Genomic DNA, 22823 nt, shown 5'->3' with positions numbered 1-22823 from the left:
ATTAGTAAATCATTTTTGTATCATAAAAATGTATTTAGTCATGAAAATAAACATCAAAATACACTTATTAGTGATTATTTTTGTCGGAAAATTCCGCGAATGGGCGAGTTCATCCGCGAATAATTTGTAGATAGGTTCCAAAGAAAAATCCGCGAATGTGTGAGTCCGCGAATCCGGAGAACGCGAATATGGGGGGACCACTGTACTGCTGTTTAACTATTTATTTAAATAATTATCTAGTGCACGCTTCGTCTTCTTTCTACCGAAAAAGCGTCTGTTTCCTTGGAAGCTAGGCAGACGTCGTCATTGTTGACAATTGTTGTGAAGAAAAGTGCCCCAGCGTTTATGGGTAAAGGTGGTGTGCGGATTTAGCACATGGAATGGAAAGTTTATTGACACAAGTGACTCCACTAACATCGAGATGGTGTCAATCTTCTACATTTTTGGTGTTAGGCTATATGAGTAAAAATTTAGAAAGCATCATGGAGGTATGTTTGCACTGCGCATGGCTAGACTTTCATTAACCTCTGTTTAATCATAAAATATGGCCTTAATTTCTAACTTTGGAGAATATTTTTCCTGAAAGGATAGTAGAGGTCTCAAGCTGTTGCTCTCACCACCGATGACCTGTGACTGGTGCCCATCTCTGGTGTCAGGACGTGTTAAAGTACTTTTTCGGAGGGTGGATCCACACGCGGTGAAAACTGAATCAGCTAGTCCAGTCGGTTGTTTCCCCTAGCTAGGTTAGTATTAGGCTAGTCACGACTGTGGCTTCTAGTGGGAAGCTGTTACTACCTACTGTGGTCGCAAACCTAACTAATAGGTATACTACTAGGAATGAATTTACAAATTGTGCCTTTGGCCCTTGGGCTAGCTGCAATCACTTTTGTTCCTTTTGCTGTATGCCTCTGTTCCTATCTCAATTCCATCTTGCCATCCACCCTCTCCTAACAATTGTTTCACAGGTATTGCAACAGCAAGGTTTTCCTCCTGTTACACCTTTGAAAGGCACAACACTAGTATGGGGTTTGACAGCAGCAGGAGATGAAGCATCGGGAAGAGGAGAAACCCTACGATGCTTACTATAAAATAACTTCCACTGCTCTCTGGGCCACGCATGGCATTCCTGGCGGGGATTCGTTATTGTACAAACGTTAGAGCGACACCTACTTCAAGTGACGCGGGGTTTGGTTACAGCCAAAGCCAAAAAACGAGAACACGAAAAACCTGGAGTTCTGGGGCACGCATGTTGATGAGGCTGAAATGGAGCAGAAGAAGCCATAATAACATCATACAGACACTAAAACACAAGCGAAATGGGCAATGAACCGGATAAAGGCTGAGAGAGGTCAACCACAACTCTTGTCCAGGCGGTTAAGAAAAGACAGACGCGGTGGCGTAGGTGCGTGGTCCTTGACCTCTCCTCACCTGATATACGCACACATTGCCAGATCTCGCAAGATTCCTTGCTATCATCTGCGATTTAACCGGATCCAGCTAGGCGCTAGAAATTATCCTATTGTTAAGACCGAAGGTTTGCAGCTATGAAAAATACAAATTGTCTTAGAAAATTTGTCGTATTAGTAAAACACTGGGCAAAAGTGAGAACCACCAGACATACTGTATCTCCGTTCAGAAATTCTCTTGTATGGAATCTCTATAGTTTATTTGAAGGCCTTTAATCAAAGGGTGATTTATTTTCTTGGTCATTGTTTGTCATAGTTTTTACTAACTAACTAGGAGTTTTGGTTGCCACTTGTCCCTCAAAAGACAAGTCCAGCCGCCCAAATATTCAACCATGGACACTGACCAACCACTATTCTGTGCCAAAACTACCCAGTTTATAACTTCTGTTCATAAGCCTGTATAATAAATTATAGTCCTTTGCATATTTGACATTTAAGGGAGCAAAGTAACAAGGTCTCAGTGATGCTATAGTTATGAAGAATAAAAAAGTTATAGACTAATGACTTTTCTGTGCATGTTGCTCAGTTCACTTTTAATCTTTGGATGTGAAGTAACATTTACTTTTCTTTTTCAGATGGAGAGCATATCCTCACAGGGACAAAGGTAGCGATTAAGATCCTCAACAGAAGGACCATAAAAAATTTAGATATGGTCAGTAAAATCAAAAGGGAGATAACTAATCTCAAATTGTTTCGCCATCCACATATCATTAAGCTGTGAGTTACAGTGTTGTCTGTGTTTTAATATTGGTATTACAGTATAATAATTTCCAGTAATTTTTAGTGGGACCATGAAATGGTTAATTTCATACATTCAACTTCCCTGTCAGATATATACTTAGCTATAGACTCCGTCGTCCCCGATAGAAATTCGAATTTCGCGGCACACGCTACAGGTAGGTAGGTCAGGTGATCTACCGGCCTGCCGCTGGGTGGCAGGAATAGGAACTATTACCTTCTAAGGACAGATTTTTCTCTATCGTTTGGACTGTAAACATACGTTTACGGTTCCTCCTGATTTGATTTTCGTGTTTCATCGCCATCGATCTTCTGGGCTGTCTTTTGCAGGGAAGTACTGGGTCTTTGGTTCGACATACGCTTTTATTAACTTTTTAATGAATTTCGCTTCGAAATTTCGAAGAAAATACTAAGTGAAACTACCGAAATCATCGGTAGACACTCACATAGTTTGCCATAAAGAGAATTATAAATATTTATTCATTATTACATGTAATAAAGGTTACAACTTTATTAAGGAAATATTAAACTCTAATTTCCTACTTTAGGAAGTCAGAAAAGCATATAACTAGATACGCTTACTTTATAAGCTTTAATAGCGTTTGTGCTAACGAGCAGTTAGAGTATTAGCAGTACTAGTAGTTGTTGCATCCTCATCACCTTCTTACTCCTCAGAAACTACAAATTTATATATGCAAATTGAAGATAAATGGATAGCTCAAATGCAAGCTTTTAAAAGGTAAGAAGTGAATATAGTGTTCCCCCATTGCAATGGAGGGTACGTCTGATCGGCTCTGTCTCGCTCCCAGGTCTAGACCTCTTCCAAGCTCACAAGCCCAGAGGAGAAGGAATGTCGACAACTGCAGGGGGGTTTCAGAGAATCCCCACCACCGATCAGGTGTCCCCTCGGCAGGTTCTGTAGAACGTCCCAGACTGCCAAGTTCGCCATTGGAAAGGGCGTCCTAATGTAATTGTGTTCCCCTTATTATTATCGTGTTGACGGATAAGGAGATGAAAGTTTCAACGGCGTAGATTCAATGAAGATGCAAGATAATCTCGTCGTAGATATCGGAACCTCAGAGAGATATCTTTCGATAACAGTTGCGGTAGAGGCATTGCCCTATCCTGTTTTTCGTCCCCCGTACAAATAGACGGAGGCTCTATCCCATGGGGTATGAAAGAGTTATTTCAACAAAATTCCTCATCGGTACATTTATATGAAAATATCTATTCTGAGAAGAACGAATTAGATATCAAAGAATATATGTTGATCGAATGAATTATGGATCTCGGTTAATGATTAAACATACATATATAATTTTTAAGCTTCTAGCTCCTCGGACATGAAACGCCTGAAACAAGGCTCGAGGCGCCTGAAGAGCCTGAAATGAGGCGCAAAGCGCCTGAAGAGGCTGAAATGAGGCGCAAAGTGCCTAAAGAGCCTGAAATGAGGCTCAAAGCGCCTAAAGAGCCTGAATCGAGGCGCAAAGCACCTGAAGAGCCTGAAGAGAGGCGAAAAAGCATCGGAGGCTCCTCAAAGGAGTCGCAAATCGCCTGAAGCTCCTGAAAACAGGCTCGGAATGCCTGAAGTGCCTGAAACGAGGAGAAAAGCGCCTGGAGCGCTTGAAGCGCCTGAAACAAGGCTAAAAGCGCCTGAGGCGCCTGAAATGAGGCGCTTTAGCGCCTGAAACGAGGCGCAAGGCTTTTGAAGCGCCTCAGATGAGGCGCAAAGCGCCTGAAAGCCTCAAGCGCCTGAGATTAGGCGCTAAGCGCCTGAAGCTATAAACCAGGATCTTCATCGGATATGGAGTTAGATCCTGATTCTGTGTAAGGTGAAAGACATTCGAGGATTTCTCCTGATAAGGACGGGAGTTGTTGCCCAGGCGGCCGTCGCCCTTCTCAGGATAGTCTTAATGCAAGTAATGGCAAGAGCAAGATCGGTTTTTTTTTTTCCTGGCGGGGACTCAAGATGTCGCACAGGCGGTCGTAGCCCTTGTCAGGTTAGAATCGGTACTGCTAAAAGCCCTTCACCTTACGGAAGGAGGCGCTCTTCCTATGGTTGCTCATTCTTCTCCCAACTTGATGGACAGGAAATGGAAGATAGATCGGAATTGGAAGCCAATAAGGGAGCAGGTCTCTCAGTTTATAAGACCTTAGCGACCTTTTTTTATTGAAAAAAAATTAGTTCATTACTAATAAGACAATATTAAAATCTTCCTCCTTCTAAAATAATGCAACCAACCATTTACAGAAAGAGTGGCAATCGTTTGCAAATTGAACAAGTTCGTACGAGCTCTCATTCATTGATTAGAGGCTCTTCCAGATAATAGAGCGTAGAATACGGCCTTATCTCCAAGAGAATAAAAATTTGAGGGATTCTCTTCGATCCGAGAGTTTTCATTGCGATCTCTTTCGACTAATGCTAATTCGTGTTATTGACGAAAAGAACGGAGAGGGCAAAATTTCCATTCTCTCTCCCGCATCGGAGAGGAAAGAATGTAGTAGGAAGACTTGCTGCATACGACTGCTGAATGACAAGTCATATACGCATTACCATAGTTGCCTTTTTTGTGGTTCGCTGCGGAATTATCTATATCCTTACAGGATTTTCCTGGTAAGGACTTCGCTTAAAGGTTTGTTACGACAATACCTACTCAGCTTCGGTATTTAACAAAGGTTGTTTGGCTTAAATTGGCATTATTGAGAGCTTCCTTAGGCTCGGGAATAATTTTATTATATTCCTTCATTAAATGAAGTAACTGGCAACTCACGATGAATGCAGCCAGGCAGCGAGCGAGACGGCCAGGGCTGTCATTGTAAGCGTAAGGCCAATACAGTACCATCCAGGTCTCGGTTCATTAGCAGTTTGTTGCATCTCTCTCTCCCAACGGGATCGAATGGTTAACCGTATATTCCCCCTACAATCATGGACTTAGTCTCGAATGGAGGGGATAGTTAAGCTAACATAAATAAAATATTGTCTGCCTTTTGCTAAGAAGCTTTCAATAAGAAAGATGTTATAACCTTTCAATGCTGTTTACCGTAGGGAACATTATTAAAGGATTCTAACACAGCAGAACATTATATTATATAATGCTCTCATGCTTATGAAAGCATGGCTTATTAGAATACATGCTAAGTGAGAAGATGGATGTAGTAGAGAATTCACTTTAAGACTACGGTATGGTCAAGTCTTTCGAGAAACGCACACAACCTTTTTAGAATCAGATATTGCTCAAGAGAAGATGGATGAGTGGAATGGGAAACATTCTCTTCGTGGCAGAAATGGTTTCCCTGAATAGAATATACTACGTATATAAGAGTTTTTTCCTACTAAGAACGGAATTAACATGTGTAAGGATGTCGGGTACCATAAAGGCACAGATGTTCTGGCACATAACATAAAGAGGATTAGAAGCGCCAGCCTGGCGCAATGAGCCAAGAGCACCATCCAAGATATTTTCTCGTTTTAGCGAGTTATTAACATAAGGGTCCAGTAGCCTCTCAGACAGCACGCTCGGTAACGGCAAGATTCGTTCCTGATTTCGTTACCCATTTAATCACTTAGGCCAATTCCACGACTCTCTCATATCGCAAAGAGCATTGAGAATCTCTTTTTTCGCTCCTGTTCGCGTTAACAAAGAGAACCTATTTGGAAAAAGAGGTTCGATGCAAGATTTTGCATGTCCGTGAGAACCTTCTCGATCAACGATAACTGTTAACGTATGTCTAACATTTATTGAAAAGAGTTGTGAGAACCTACGGAAAGTCTTCTTCATAGATCTCTTAGCAAGGTAGAAGACGAACAGGCTTCCTGTAGACTGCTTCCTTTTCCTTAAACCAAGAGAGGTAGCAATATACACCATCTTTATTTTATAGAAAGGGGAATAAACTTTAGTTTTTTTTTTCCCTAAATATAAATGCTTTACAAAATTTAAGATAAAGGGCGTCAAAGAAAGAGAGGATAATACTTTATGCCTCATTTTGGCCTTAGAGAGGTTGGATTCACAGAGGTCACGTTCTTCTCACAGCATGTTTTGGAAGTCTTTTCCAAGACAGTCTGAATATTCTATAAGCATCTATTACAAATGGACCTTAACAACCTCTCCACTCTGAGTCAGTCTTCGTGCAGACTGACCAGAAGTGGACATGAATGAGAGGATTTTTCAAGGTGAATGACAATAGTCATAGCCAGGACATAGAATTGCTGCAGATCGTGTTTGATGGAAGAGGAAACTGTCCTCTTTCTTCCGATACCTCTGTGAAACCACATAAGGGTTTTTTTCTTCCTTTTCAGAGGGAAGAATCAACTTTATATATATCTGCTATCAAAGAGCACAGTAAAAGGCTATACTCTGTCTATACAAGGAGAATTAGAGATAGCAGAGGATAAGATCTTCGAGATCTTGATAAGATACTCATACGCAAAAGTAGGATATCATGTACTTCGAATGGGATCTTTTGTGGCTTCAGATTCCGTGTTCCGACAAGATGGAACTGCTCCTCATCAAAACTTCTTTGAGAAATTTTATGAGGGAATTCTTTGTTTTCTCTTGGCCCTTAACTACCAAGAAGACAAGTGAATTTTTGTGCATTGGAATCCTCGCATCAGATTTAATGGAGGCTCGGCAATGGGTTCTTGCCAGCATAGTATGTCTGGCAAGAGAACTAAAACAACCCTCTATTCCTGACTCAACGATTTCAGATAGAAGTTTCGTTGCCCAGGCAGGGTACTTACGTTTTCACCTACATAAGAAGAGATGGTTTAAACGTTTTTTGCCTACAAAGTCTTTGGGATGCGATGAGGGTTCGAAATGCTTCCCAGAAGGTATTCAGAGAGATACAGTAAAGAGCTAGAAATCAGGAATCCTCCCAATTTCAGCTTGGAGTCTCCTTCGACTTCCAAGCCCCTTCCCTTCCTTCGGACAAGGATAGGGAAGATTCTGCAACGAGGAACTTCATCAGCAAGTTAAGAAGAGATCTTCGTTAGCAAACGGAAGGATTCAAGAAGGATCCCCTCTCGGAGGAAGACTTATCTCTCGTACTGTTAGATGTCCTATCGTCTAATGGATGTAGTTTACTACAATCACCTTCCCTTGCCGGAGAGGCCAGAAGCTCAAAGTGGAAGAATTTCCTCCACCCTTCTCCAATCTCCTGATAAACCATTGTGGAGTTTCAGGACTTTCGGACAATGTAGCGCCAACCAGGCGCCAAATGCCAAAACAGGCGTAAAAAACGCCAGAGGCAGACAGTTTCAAGGAACACTGTCATTGTCTGATGAAGAGAAAGAGGGGGCCTCCAACCTAGCGCAGATGCGCTGGAGGCAAACAAGTCAGACAGATAAGAGTGTCTGATGTGGGCATCGCCAGACATCCTCGGGACTCTACCAAGCTCGAAGCTCCAGCAAGTGGAGAGGAGTCAGCCAGGGGCCAGACGCCAAATAGTGCCAGTCTGGAGCCAGGCGCGAAGCTACTTCCAGGCGCGAGGCGCCAGTCATGAGTCAGGCGAAAAGCGCCTTCCAGGAGCTAGGCGGCCAACCAAGTGTCAGGCAGGCGCGAGGCGCCAGCCAGGCTCGAGGCTCCAGCCAGACTCGAGGCGCCACCCAGGCTCTAGGCTTCATCCAGAAAAGATCCATTTCAAAGGAAGCCCTGGTCTTCTTTGAAATAAGTGTGATCGCTAAAAGCACTTCATGAATGACTTGATGATCCTTCAACAGCTGAGAATTAAAAGCGCTTGAAGTGCGAGCTTTTATGAATTCTTGTTCGTTACATAACATTATGTCGTGAAGGACATATTAGCTGTAACTTAAGGGAGATGCAACTCTGCGTTGACTTCCCTTTGCACGAAGGAGGTCAAGTTGACCTACGAGAGATCCTTCTCTCTTGGTTTTACGTGTCTACGGATACGTTGGTGGGATAGGGAGCCGACACTGATCCTTAACTAAGTGAGTTAATTTTTATGTTAACATAGTGTTTTCATACAATCAACTTACCTGTCAGATATATACATAGCTAAGACTCCGTCGTCCCCGACAGAAATTCAAATTTCGCGCCACTCGCTACAGGTAGGTCAGGTGATCTACCGGCCTGCCCTGGGCGCAGGACTATGGAACCATCCCCGTTCTATCTTCATATTTTCTCTGTCGCCGGTTGGTATCAACATTGTTGCTATTACCCTCCTGACTTAGATTCTTATTTCATCCTTTGATCATCGTTTCTCGGCTTTTTGTGACTTATCTGGATCGTGTTTTTGGCATTCGCTACTGTGGACTGTTTTTGGAATTGCTTTTGGATTTTTCTCAGTATGTCTGATTCAAATGTGAGTGTGAGAATGTGTGGTGATTGTAGCTGGCAGGGTGAGGATACCGAAAGCTTCGGTTGATCCTCACACTGTATGTCGTAATGTAGGGGGTTTCAGTGTTCTGCTAATAATACTTGTAATGAATGCGAGGGATTAAATGCAGAAGAGTGGAAGACTTTAACTTCTTATTTGAAGAAGTTAGAGAGGGATAGGGTTAGACGTCTGAAAGGTGTGAGTTCAAGGCCTATTGAGCTTTTACTGATATTATTCTAATCCTAATGATTTAGATTCTCCCTATGTGTCTAATTCACAAAGTGTACTTTCGGAATCGGCCTCGGAAATCGCCGATCTAGAAAGCTACTATTCGAGACATGAAGTTCCCAAAATGGCGGACTTACAAAGGTAAGGCTAGTGAAAGTGAGCATTACAGTGAAGTGAGTTCTCCCCAGTGTGGAGGGGGCGTTTGTTTTTTTTGATCGTCCCTGCGACGCTCCCAGGCCTAGACCTCTTCCAAGCTCCCAATGCCAGAGGAGGAAGGAAAGTCGAAAGCCTTAAGGAGGTCGTGGGGAATCCCCAACGGTCAGACGTCCTTCAGCAAGCTCTGTTTCGTGGCAGGCTGCTCAAGGGCGCTTTAGAAAAAGCGTCCTTCGTGAGTGTTTCTCATCTCCTCTCCCTCCCCTCACCTAAACGAGGTGGAAGGAGTCGGATTTATTGAGGCCTCTGAAACGTCATTTGAAAGAACCCGAAATTGATTCGAGCCCAGAGCGTTTCTCAGATGACGCTCCCTCTTCTATTAAGAAGGCGAAGGTGGCGTCAGCGTCACCCGACGAGGACGCAGAAGTACCCTTTCCTACTTCTCCCCCGATTGATGACGAAAGGCGTCATGCAGTTGACGTGGGAGAAGCTTCAAGGAAGATTATTATGGCAGTACAAGAACAACTGGCCTCTCTGGTGGGAGTTTTTAGCGCCTCGTAGGAAGGACGTTGCGCTTCCAATCAAGAAGTCTCGTCCTCTCTCTCCCCCTGCTAAGCGAGAAGCGTCATGCAGACGTGAAGCTTCTAAAACATATTACAGAAGCTTCGGGTTCGAGAGCGAGATCGGTAGCTTACGAAAGATACGTAACGCCAGAGAGACGTGAGACGTCTTTTAGACATGAAGCGTCTTTGAAAGCTGTTGGTAGACGTGAAGCTCCAACCAATATTTTGGCGCCAGTTAGGACGCCTTTTGAGAGCGGAGCGTCTTCCAGGCGCGAGGCGTCATCCGGACGTCAGCAGCCAAGTAAGCGGGAGGCGTCAGCCAGGACGCTTGGCGGACGAGAAGCGTCATCCAACAAGCAGGAGCGTCTTCTATTTATGGAGAGAAGCCTGAGCTTTTGGCGCCTTTCCAGGGCTATTTAAGCGGGGAAGAGGAAGAATATCATTCCCTTAGCCCCTCTCCTATTAGGAGTTTGTCTCCTCCAGAGGAAGAACGTACAGAGTTGGGAGCGGAGACTCATTTAGATCCCGAGTTGGAAGTAAACTCGGACGAAGAATATCAAGGAAGAGAAGGACTGTCGAACTATAAAGTTTTGACTGCCTTGCTTCTAGAGGAGTATGGAGACGAATGACTCCTGCCGCTCCTCCTTCTCCGCGCTCTCTGTTTTCGAGTGCTAAGACGAAGAAGTCTTCGTCTTTTCTCAAAATGAAGCCCACCATTTCAATGAAGAGGGCTCTACAATCCTTAGACTCTTGGATGAAGTCTAAGAAGGACTTAGTAAGAACGGTCTTCTGCATGCCTCCAGCAAGACTAGCTGGTAAAAGAGGCATTTGGTATCAGACGGGAGAGATGGGAATATGGGTAATTGCTCTTCCGTCTACGTCAGAAGCAGACTTTTCGACCTTAGTTGACGCTTCACGTTCGACAAGGTCTCAACTCCGGCACGGATTACGTGGGGCATTTCTGAACTGGACCATCTCCTCAAGGGACTCTTTCATGTATTGGAAGTTTTCAACTTCTTAGATTGGTTTCCCTTGGTTGGGGTGATGTCCAAGAAAGCCCATGATTCGGAAGGAATCGAACCGGAAGCCCTTTTGTGCATATTGTCTTGTATAGACAAAGCGGTGCAGGATGGCTCGTTTGAAATCTCCTCTTTGTTTGGAGCAGGTCTTCTAAAGAAGAGGACGGTATATGGTGCCTTTTTAACCAAGGCAGTCTCCCACGCTCAGAGGGCAGCGCTGCTGTATTCGCCTTTGTCGACTTTTTGTTCCCTTCTCAGTTGGTGAAGGACATTGCTCATTCATAACTGAGAAGGCGACTCAGGACCTTCTGACGCAGTCAGCAAGGAAGAAGAAAGCCTGCTTCTACACCTGACAAGAAAGGACTGAGTACATCGGTTTCAGCCCTTTCGAGGTGGCCCCTACCTCCAGACCTCCCGCAAGAAGGAAGGCTCCTGAGAAGAGAGGTAGGTCTGCCTTTCGTCCCTTTAAAAAGGGAAAGTGAAGCTTCTCTCCGTCCTCCAAGCACCAGTAGGTGCCAGGCTCCTGGGATTTGTGGAGGCCTGGACACTTATAAACGCAGACGCGTCATCGTTGGCTATAATAAGGAAGGGATATCGTATCCCTTTCCTGAACACTCCTCCCCTAACGTCAATACCACGGGAACTAACAGCCAAGTACAAGGATCCTATGCTGAGGGATACTCTTCGATCGATGGTGGAACAAATGTGGGACAAGAGAGCGATAGAACTAGTACTGGATCAAAACTCCCGGGGTTTTACAATCGCCTTTTCTGGTTGCGAAAGCCTTGGGAGGAGGCTGGAGACCAGTACTGGACGTCAGCTCTCTGAACAAATTTGTTCGGAAGGAGAAGTTCTCGATGGAGATCTGCTCAGTCCTTGCGTCATTGCGACAAGGAGATTGGATGGTGTCTCTAGATCCCTCCAGGACGCCTACTTTCACGTCCCGATCCACCCTTCATCGAAGAAGTACCTCCGTTTCATGACGGGGGGAAGGATCTTTCAGTTCAGAGCCTTGTGTTTCGGCCTGTCCACAAGCTCCTCAGGTCTTCACAAGCTGATGAAGAATGTGGCGAGGTTTCTTCACCTCAAAGGAGTAAATATCTCTGTATCTGGACGACTGGCTCATCAAGGCCAGATCAGAGAGACAGTGCTTGGAGGACCTGACGTTAACTTTAGATCTGATCAAAGCGTTGGGGATTGCTCGTGAACTCGAGAAAGTCGCAGCTGACCCCCAGACAGGGAATTGTCTATCTGGGGATTCGGGATGGATTCTCGGGTTTTGTTTTCGAGTATTTCCTTCGCAAGAGAGATCGCAAAAGGTTTGCAGTTATAGTCTCTTTTACTCCTTAAGGAAGGAACATACGTCGGCGAGGGAATGGTTGAGCCTACTAGGAACCCTTTCCTCGCTAGAAACAGTTCTTCCCGCAGAGACTTCATTTACGTCCGCTTCAATTCTTCCTCAAGAAGTCTTGGAGTTGGAAACTGGACAACTGTCGGACGCCTTTCCCATTCCAGTGGAGATAAGATCGCACCTGGAATTGGTGGTTGCCCCCTCTGGAAGAGAACAAAGGGATCTCTCTAAGGACACAGAACCCAGACCTAGTGTTGTACTCCGACGCGTCGGAGAAAGGTTGGGGAGCAACATTAGGCTCGAAGGAGGTGTCAGGCACCTGGGAACCAGCGCAGGTACTTGGCACATAAACTGCAAAGAGCTCTTCGCCGTGCATCTGGCTTTGAAGAGTCTAGAACCTCTGGTGTCGAACAAAGTAGTGCAAGTAAACGTGGACAACACCACCGCACTTGCCTACATTCGGAAACAGGGAGGGACTCACTCCTCGTTCCTTTACGAACTGACGAGAGACCTGTTTGCTTTGGACGTCTCACAGGAACATCTCCCTTCTGACAAGGTTCGTGCAGGGAGTAAAGAATGTGAGGGCGGACAGACTCAGCAGGAGGAACCAGGTCCTTCATACAGAGTGGACCCTACACGAGGAGGTGTATCAAGATCTCTGGTCGCTGTGGGGGCACACCACTGTGGATCTCTTCGCCACATTCATTTCCAAAAGGGCTGGCAGTCTTTTGCTCGGTCGTGGAAGATCCAAGAGCTCTTATGGTAGACGCCCCTTCCTGCTAGATTGGTCTCGCGTAGACGTCTATGCTTTTCCTCCATTCAAAATCCTGGGACTAGTACTAAAAAAGTTTGTGGCGTCAAAGGAGACGAGGATGACGTTTGATAGCCCCCTTTGGCTGGCCCCAAGATTGGTTGGTTCAGGCGAGGTGGTAGAGTGGATCGTAGACTTTCCAAGATCCCTACCAAGAAGGATAGATCTTCTCAGACAACCACACTTCAAGAGGTATCATCAAAACCTCCCGCTCTCGCTCTGACTGCCTTTCGACTATCGAAAGACTCGTCAGAGCGAGAGGGTTTTCTCGCGAAGTTGCAAGCGCGATCGCGAGAGCACGCAGAACCTCCACTACGAAAGTATATCAGTCGAGTGGGAGGTTTTTTAGAGGTGTGTAGAACTAAGAAGTTGTCCTCCTCCACTACCTCTATAGCGGAAATTGCTGATTTTACTTCTATTCCTGAGAGAGCAATCTCATCTAGCTGTATCCACAATAAAGGGATACAGAAGTATGCTCTCGGCTGTCTTCAGGAATAGAGGATTAGATCTGGCAGATAATAAAGATCTCCACGATCCTCATAGGTCCTTTGAGACTTCAAGTCGAAGGAACGGTCCCCTCCGGAACTGGACCTAGACGTGGTTCCTCAAGTTTTTCTTTCATCTGAAAGATTCGAACCTCCTCATCTGGCTTCGTTTCGAGACATCACCAGAAAATGCCATAATTCCTATTATCTTTAGCTACGGCAAAGAGAGTTCAGTGAATTACATGCTCTGCAAAGATAAAGTAGGTTTCAAAGGGATAGACTCCGCTATTTGCTCGTTTAAAGGACCCTGTTTTTAGCTAAGAATGAGAATCCCTCGAATCCCTGGCCTAAGTCATTCGAAGTCAAAGGCATGTCAAGTCTCGTAGGAAGAGAACAGAAAGATCTCTATGCCCTGTAAGAGCTCTAAAAGTTCTACATTCAGAGAAAGCATCAGATTGGCGGCTCTAGACAAGGTCTTTGGTGCGCGGTAAAAGACCCCACAAGACTGATGTCCAAGAATGCGCTGGCATTCTTTGTGAGGAACCGTCATTACAGACGCGCATAAGGTCTGTTCTGACGAACAGTTACGACTGTTGAAAGTGAAAGCTCATGAAGTGAGAGCAGTAGCGACGTCTCTCTCGTTTCATAAGAATATGTCGCTTAAAAACATCATAGATACGACATTTTGGAGATGCAACTCAGTATTTGCATCTCATTACTTGAAAGACGTTCGTGTGACATATGAGAAGTGTTTTTCTATAGGTCCGTTCGTATCGGCGGATACGATTCTGGGTAGTCGGGGAGCCGACACCAATCCTTAAAAGTATATACTTTTCTTCTTTTTAGATATGGTCTGGAGTCTCTTCGAACAATGGAGGACTTGGTTTAGCACGGGCGGCCGTCTATGTTGTTCAGTAAGAGAATCTTGTCATATCTAATTAGATGAGTATAATTTTATTTTTTAAATTTTTTTTTTTAGAAATTATGTATGTGTGCGTAGTGGTTTTTGAGTTACGGTTGTTGTGAAGAGTTCGGGGATAACTCGGAACAATCCCTAGTTCTAAACATATGGTTAGGATCAGGTGGTCGGGATTGGTTGTGTGCTCCTTCATAAGGTGTATTGTCATATAAGTGGATCAGCACCCATTGACAAAGTCCTTTCAGGCTCTGCCGAGTAAGCGGATAAGACCCCATCGGCAGACCCACAAGAACTCTTGGCCATAGATCATATATCTCGCTAAAGTTCTTCTTGAGGTGATGCAGATACTACTGGGCAAACACCCACGAAGTCTACCACCTATCAGGTAGGAACCAAGGTTTTATTTATACCTACAACATATGTTGTTTACCTGTATATTCCATATAGTAGCTGTCTCTTACCCTCCACCGAAGGGTGCCAATCAGCTATGTATATATCTAAAGCAGGTAAGTATGTATGAAACTTTATTGTAACATAAACAATATCATTTTTTTTTTTTTTGGTTTGTTTGAGGATGTGCGATAGCTTTCGGAAAGGAGTTTGGGGATAGCTCTTTTCAAACTAAGCACAAAACCCTCGTGTAGGATCAGGTGATCGGGATCGTGTTGTGCTCCTTAATTATGACCCCCTAGGCATAGGTGTTATTCTCATGTAAGTGGATAGACCCATTGACAAAATGACCATTAGATTCTGTCGAGTAAGTGGATAAGACCCATTGACAGATCTACAAAAACTCTTAGCCATAGGTCACATCCCTCGCTGAGGGCTCTTGAGACGAAGCAGACACCTAGCAATAGCTAGGAAGTCAACCCTTCGTCTAAACACATAGGAACCAAGGTTTTATTTATCTATTCCTACAACGTATGTTGTTTACCTGTCTAATCAGTAAATTAGCTGTCTCTTACCCACCGCCAAAGGTGCCAATCAGCTTAGTATATACTGACAGGGAAGTTGAATGTATGAAAATGATATTGGTATTGTACAATAAGTTTCATACATACTTACCTGGCAGATATATACGATTGAATGGCCCACCCAGCCTCCCTTCAGGAGACAGGTGGAAGAGAAAAATCTGTCCTTAGAAGGTAATAGTTCCTATTCCTGCCACCCAGCGGCAGGCCGGTAGATCACCTGACCTACCTACCTGTAGCGTGTGCCGCGAAATTCGAATTTCTATCGGGGACGACGGAGTCTATAGCTAAGTATATATCTGCCAGGTAAGTATGTATGAAACTTTATTGTACAATAACAATATCATTTTTAAACATCTAACTCACCTGGTAGTTATATATATATAGCTTACGTCCCTGACGTCACGGCAGAATTTCAAAACTCGCGGCAATCGCCGATTGGGTAGTCAGGTGTACCACCTGTGTGCCCTCTACCCAGGTACCTGGAACCATTCCAACTATTCTCAGATCTTCCCTGCCGCCCCCTTAACCGGGTGGACACGTTGGAATTTCGCTCATTTGGCCTGTGTTTTTTTCGCAGCTTATTTTGGGTGAAGTACACTTTGGCTTTTGCTTGTTTTTGGATTTGCTTTGGATTTCTCTTGACCCTTTTTAGATATTGTTGATTTGAATCTTGCTTGTTTTGATCTCTCTTTTGGATTTTTCAACATGTCTGACTCTTCTTCGATAGTGAGAATGTGTGTGAGAGGATGTAAGACTCGGCTTGCTAAAGCCTCGTTAGATCCACATTTGGTTTGTATGAAATGTAGAGGCAAGAGTTGTGAGTTGGATGATAGATGTGATAGATGTGATGAATGTTTAGTTTGTTCATGAAACTTACCTGTCAGATATATATACTATAGCTGTATTTTCCGAAGTCCGACAGAATTTTAAAAACTTACGACATACGTAGTGGGAGTCAGGTGGTTAGTACCCATTCCCGCCGCTGGGAGGCGGGTATCAGGAATCATTCCCATTTTCTATTCATATTTTTTCTGTCGCCGGTGTTGTAAACATCTGTTTGCAGCACCTCCGTCTGGATTTTTGGAAACTTTAGCTACTTGAGTATCCCTTTTTGGTTTTTTGGTTATCTGACTTTGGATCGGTGGCTAGGCACACGTTATTTCTGGATTGAATTGATTTTGGCATAGATTTCTCTTTGGTTAAGATGTCTGGGACTAGTTCTGCTAGCGCCAGGTTTTGCTCTAAGAGTGATTGTAGAGGTAGGCTACTGAAAGCTTCAGTAGACCCACATACTGTGTGTAAAAGTTGCAGGGAGCATGAATGTGTGTATGAGGACCGCTGCAAGGAGTGTGAATGTCTTAGAAATTCTGAGTGGAAGGCGTATGAGACCTATCTTAAAAAGCTTGAACGTGATAGGTTAAGGAGGTCTTCCTCCAGGAGTGTGTCAGGTAAACAAGAAGTTAATGTTTCTCATGTTAACCCTCCTTCTGTAGTTAATGCTCCTAACCCTGTAGTGTTGCCTTCGGGCCCTGAAACAGTGTCTGTAGAAGGTAATACCCTGTCTTTGATTTTGGAATCGATTCGCAACTTAGAATCGAAAGTGCTTGCTCTAGAGAGCAAAAGTGAAGTACCTAAGCGCAGTAATAGTGCCCCTTGTGTAGTGGAGGGTGCGTCAGATCGACCTCATTTCGCCTCTAGGCCGGGACCTCTGCTTAACTCCCAGGTTACAGGGAGAGAGCATGTCGAAAGCCGAAGGAGGGTTACGAGGAACCCCCACCGATCTGACGTGCCTTCGGCAGTATCTGATGACGCTACCCAGACTGCCAAGGAGCGTGTGCGTGCATGTCTCCTCAAGGAGTGCATTTCTTCATCGGAGGCTTCCTCCCCACGTAAGGGGTGGAGCTCTCATTCAGAGTCACGCCCGCTGAAAAGGAGCGTTTGTGATTGGGACGCTTCACGTCCAAGTTGTTCGCCAGAACGTCGATCTTCGCCTGATAGTGTCTTCACAGCTTTTCCGCCACAGAAAAGGTGTAGAGAGTCTTTGGACGTTGACTCTTTCGAGCGCCCCAGTTGCTCCAGAGTGCGTGAAGAGGCGGTTCCTGTGAGAAGGAAGAAGGCGTCCCCTCGCCACTCGCCTTCTCACAGGATCAGCCCCTCCCCAGAAAAGGAGGCTTCACTGACCCAGAGGATTCTTCGAACGTTGCAGCAGCAACTTGCGGATGTTCTTGCTTCAAGAGAGACGCTTCCTCGTCGTCGCAGGAAGGATGACAGACTACCAGTGAAGAAGACTAGACGGTCTCCCTCTCCTTCTCCTCGCTCGTCTCTCTCTCCGTTTTCGTCTCCCTCTAGAGTTCATACTGCTCCCCAGCGGCTCTCTAGAGGAGGTGATGAGCTTGTTTCTCGCTCTCGGGAAGCGGTATTACCCGCTCTTACGGAACAGGTGCAGTGTGAACCTGACGTTCGGATGGACGTCAGGCGAGCGCCAGATGCACCCAGGAGTGCACCTGTGGACGCTAAGCGCACTCCAGTGGACGCCGAGCGCGCTTCAGCGAAAGTCAAACGCGCGCCAGTGGATGCCAAGCGCGCGCCAGCGGACGCCAAACGTGCGCCAGTTGGCGCCAAGCGCGTGCCAGCCGACGCCAGACGTGTGAGATTGGACGCCAAACGCGCGCCAGTGGACGCCAGACCCGCACCAGCGGAAGCTCAGGTGGATGCGGAAGCAGTACTTATTCGCCGCCCTCTCTTTTTAGAGGTTTCTCCAGCTCAAGAGTCAGCGGTTCCTTCAACTTCACAACGTTCCGCTTTGGTATCATCTTTACTTCCTCCTACTTCTCCTGTATCGGAAGAGGAAGTTAGTGACGCTTCAGTTGAAGCTGACGAGGAGCAGCAGTTAGCTCCTGTCTCTACAGACTACAAAGTCCTGACTCGTCTTCTTCAATCTGAGTTTGGGGACACCTTTTATCCTGAAGCTCCGCTCACTCCTCCCTCTCAACTTTCTTCCTCCAAAGCTACCAAGGTCTCGGGCTTTGTGAAGATGAAGAAGTCACTTTCCACGAAGAGGGCGCTACGCAAAGTCCATGATTGGATGGAGAGAAGGAAAGCTTCAGGTAAAACATCGTTCGCTCTTCCGCCTTCAAGACTTGGCGGGAAAGCGGGCATGTGGTATGAGACGGGAGAAAACGTTGGTATTAGACTTCCAGCTTCAGCTCAGGGGGACTTTGGGAGCATCGTAGATGCCTCCAGAAGGGCCCTCCTGTCCTCGTCGAAAGTCGCCTGGTCCCATAGCGAATTGGACTTTCACCTCAAAGGCCTCTTCAGGACGTTAGAGGTTTTCAACTTTCTTGATTGGTGTCTCGGAGTACTAGATGCCAGGTCCAGGAGTTCCGATTCCATTAGTCTGGGGGAGCTGTCCAGTGTATTGTCTTGCATGGACAAGGCCGTCAGGGATGGTTCAGGGGAGTTGACGACTCATTTCTGCACGGGGCTCTTAAAGAAGAGATCCCTCTTCTGTAACTTCGCAGCAAAATTTGTCTCACCAATCGCAAAAGGCAGATTTGCTCTTCGCTCCGTTTTCGGACCATCTCTTCCCTCAGACTATGGTAAAGGACATCGCTGCCAGTCTTCAAGAAAAAGCAATGCAAGATCTACTATCACAGTCATCGAGGAGACCTGCGGGCCCTTCGTCTTCAGGGGTCTCTAGTGCTAAGAAGTCAAAGCCCTTTCGGGGTGGATCTTCCTTGAGACCAGCCGCTCGAGGAAGAAGCACTTCCAGAGGCAAAGCTCTTTCAAAGAGCAGAAAGTGATTTGGAAGTCCTTCAGTCGCCGGTAGGAGCCAGGCTTCAACTTTTCGCGAAAGTTGTTGTTGACAGAAGAGGTGAAGGAACACCTAACATGGTGGTCAGATCCGCGGAAGCTTGCAGAAGGGCTTTCGCTCAAGCTTCGGAACCCCGACCTAGTGTTGTTCTCCGACGCGTCTTCCACGGGGTGGGGAGCAACACTAGTAGAAGGAAGTGTCAGGCACGTGGAGAGGGGAACAGGTGTCCTGGCACATAAATCTCAAGGAACTGGCAGCAATTCATCTTGCGCTCCAGTTTTTTCAAGAAGAAGTCTCCAACAAAGTGGTGCAGATCAACTCGGACAACACCACAGCCCTGGCATACCTCAGGAAACAGGGAGGAACCCACTCTCGTTCTCTGTTCGTCCTCGTGAAGGAAATCCTGTTGTGGGCGAAGTCACAAGACGTCACTATCCTGACAAGGTTTGTGTCAGGAGTGGAAAACGTTCGAGCAGACCTTCTCAGTCGGCAAGGGCAGCTTCTGCCGATGGAATGGACCCTACATCAGGACGTATGCCAGACGCTGTGGAAGTTGTGGGGATATCCTCTTGTGGACATATTCGCAACTTCCAGAACGAGACTTCCGCTGTACTGCTCACCGGTTCTGGACCCGGGAGCAGTAGCAGTAGATGCCCTTCTTTGGGATTGGTCGGGACTAGACCTTTACGCCTTTCCCCCGTTCAAGATCCTAGGGGAGGTAATGAGGAAATTCGCGGCATCAGAGGGAGCGAGGATGACCTTCATCGCCCCCTTCTGGCCGGCAACCGACTGGTTCACAGAGGTAATGTCCTTCCTGATAGACTTCCCGAGGACTCTACCCCTAAGGAAAGATCTACTCAGACAGCCCCACTTCGAGAGGTACCACAAAAACCTCCCCGCTCTGAGTCTGACTGCGTTCAGACTATCCAGAAGTTGGCCAGAGCGAGGGGTTTTTCAAGACCTGTGGCAAAGGCGATCGCCACTGCAAGGAGACCTTCCTCGATCGCAGTGTACCAATCTAAGTGGGCTGTCTTCAGAAGTTGGTGCAGGAAGAAGGGCATTTCCTCCACCTCGACCTCTGTGAGCCAGATAGCGGATATCCTTCTTTACTTGAGAGAAATTAGCGGTAACTACGATAAAGGGCTACAGGAGCGTGCTTTCCGTAGTCTTCAGACATAGAGGACTGGACTTGGCAAATAACAGAGACCTTCATGATCTCATCAGATCTTTTGAGACTACGAAGGTTCCGCAGCCTAAAGTACCATCGTGGAACTTAGACTTGGTGCTTAAGTTCCTGATGTCAAGTCAATTCGAACCGCTCCACTCAGCTTCGCTTAGGAACCTGACGAGAAAGACCTTTTTCCTAACTGCTCTGGCGACGGCGAAGAGAGTTATCGAGATCCAGGTTATAAGCAAACAGATTGGGTTTAAGGATCATAGTGCTGTTTGTTCTTTAAGCCCTACGTTCTTAGCAAAGAACGAAAACCCTTCCAACCCTTGGCCGAAGACGTTCGAAATCAAGGGTTTGACGGAAATCGTGGGACGTGAACCAGAGAGAGTCCTGTGCCCTGTCAGGGCTCTCAAATTCTATTTAGAAAGAACCAAAGACTGCAGAGGCCCTTCTGATAACTTGTGGTGCTCTGTGAAGAAACCAGATCTTCCTATGTCGAAGAACGCTCTGGCGTTCTTCTTGAGGAACACTATTAAGGAAGCCCATGCCACGTGCAGTGATAGTGACATGAAGCTTCTAAAATTGAATACCCACGAGGTGAGGGCTATCGCCACCTCGGTAGCCTTTCACAAAAATATGGCACTCAGTGACATTTTGAGTGCCACATATTGGCGAAGCAATTCGGTGTTCGCTTCACACTACCTGTGGAAGGTGAAAGCAACATACGAAAATTGCTACTCGCTAGGACCATACGTTGCTGCAGACACTGTTTTGGGGGCAGGAGGTAGCACTCATCCTATCCTTTAATGGTTCGGTGAGTTTTTAATATTGTGTGTTTTTTGGTTGTGGGGTCGACCGCCTGGGGCGGATCTCCCTTCCTTTAGTCTAGTCTAGTGGGATACCTTTGGTAGACTAGGGCCAGGTGGTTGTTTTTTACTTCGTTGCCCTCATTGTATGGTCAATGGTCTAGTCACATCGTGGTCACGCCCCCGTTGACAGATCATCTGGAGTGCACCAGCTATATAGGTCTCTACCTCGCTGGCAACTCTAGTAGCAGAAGCAGACTTAGGTGACAGTAATCACAAAGTCAGCTATGCTAACAGGTAAGGAACCAAGATATCAATTATCTGCATGTATATATGTTTCCTAAAATCTTCTATTCTGTCTAGTCCCACCACTGAAGGTGGGATTCAGCTATATATATATCTGACAGGTAAGTTTCATGAACAAAATGATATTGTTATGATACAATAAAGTTTGTTCATACTTACCTGGCAGATATATATATTTTAAGTACCCACCCACCTCCCCTCAGGAGACAGTGGAAATAAAAAATATGAATAGAAAATGGGAATGGTTCCTGATACCCGCCTCCCAGCGGCGGGAATGGGTACTAACCACCTGACTCCCACTACGTGTGTCGTAAGTTTTTAAAATTCTGTCAGACTTCGGAAAATACAGCTATATATATATCTGCCAGGTAAGTATGAACAAACTTTATTGTATCATAACAATATCATATTTACCTGATAATAAGTGGATGGAATGTTACCGCTATGTGCGAAAGCTTGAAAAGGACAGGATCAGGAGAGCCAAGAGTAGTATGTCTTGCTCTTCTAGAGATAGTTAGGGAGTTGACAGTTCTCTCCCCCTTGCTAATGAGCCTATTGATCCTTCTCCCATAGTGGTAGTTCCAGATCCCCCTACTGATACAGGTAATGATCCAACTTTAAAGGACATGATGGCGGCCATTCAAGCCCTTGGTGAAAGGGTAGAATCCCTAGCAGAAGACGGATGAAAAAGTTATGGTCAAATGTGAGCGATTTTAAGAAAACAGCAAGTGTCAGTGCTAAAATCAGTGCAAGTGCAGTGAGGGGCCGGCGCTCAGACCTGTCGTGCTCCTAGCCCTAGACCTCTTCCAAGCTCACCAACCCCTGTGAGAAGGAAAAGTCGACAGGCGAAGGGATGGCGAAGGTTGGTTTTAGCTCCCGAGCAGTCGTCCCCTCGAGCGTACCTGTTGACGTTTCCCAGGACGCTCACCCTCGCCATAGGAAAGGCGAGGTAAAATTGTGCTCTTCTTCGTCGGACGATGCAGTTCCCAGACGGGGCTGGCGTCTTACGTCGGAGTCAAGACCCCTCAAAAGAAAATACACTGTTGAGCAGTGTCGTGAAGTGACGCCTCAGGCCCTAGGATGTAGCCATTGGAGCAGCCCGGAGCGCTTCCCTTCCAGCTCCGATGGTAGCTCTCCTGCTAAATACAGACGTAAATTGTCGCACAGGCGGCTGTCTGCTTCGGTAGGAGACAAAAAGATATCGGACGCTTTTCTGCCTTCGGTGCATGCTTCCCTTCCTCCTTCGGATTGGTACTCGTCCCCGTATCGTTCTTCCCAACCCTTACGTGACGTGGAGAGAGAGTTGGATGATGTTGCGGCTTCCCCAGTCTGTCCCCAGCAGCAAGAAGCTCCTCAAATAACTTTGCTTCAAGACATGCAACAGAAACTCTCCTCCCTGATGCAGGTCTGGCAGCCGGCAGCAAAGAAAGATGTCAGTAATCGTCCAGCTCAAGAGGTTCCAAGCGCTGTAAGTCATCCTGAGGAAGCTTTTGACGTGTGTCGCACAGGCGGCGAGCGTCCAGCAGCAAGTGACCTCAAGGTTCAACAGGACAACAAGCGTCAAAAGATTGGACGCCAGGACGCCCGAGTAGCTGGACGCCAGGACATCATGCATCAAGAGGTTGGACGCCAGGACGCCGAGCGTCAAGAGGTTGGACACCAGGACGCCAGGCGTCAAGAGGTTGG

At 46.1% G+C, this 22823-nt stretch overlaps 1 protein-coding gene across 4 annotated transcripts in view; it reads left to right on the top strand.

The window, feature by feature from the left end:
• The window catches only part of LOC135196214 (5'-AMP-activated protein kinase catalytic subunit alpha-2-like), a 253287-nt gene that overhangs the window by 10538 nt on the left and 219926 nt on the right, over window positions 1–22823 (top strand). For all 4 annotated transcript variants that reach the window (XM_064222843.1, XM_064222842.1, XM_064222845.1 and 1 more), the window contains exon 2: window positions 2042–2183. In XM_064222843.1, coding sequence (XP_064078913.1) covers window positions 2042–2183 — 142 coding nt within the window. The remainder of the gene's footprint in view (window positions 1–2041; window positions 2184–22823) is intronic.

The sequence above is a fragment of the Macrobrachium nipponense genome, chromosome 17 (assembly GCF_015104395.2).
Source record: "Macrobrachium nipponense isolate FS-2020 chromosome 17, ASM1510439v2, whole genome shotgun sequence".
NCBI lineage: Eukaryota > Metazoa > Arthropoda > Malacostraca > Decapoda > Palaemonidae > Macrobrachium > Macrobrachium nipponense.
This window is presented reverse-complemented; position numbering and strand designations above follow the sequence as displayed.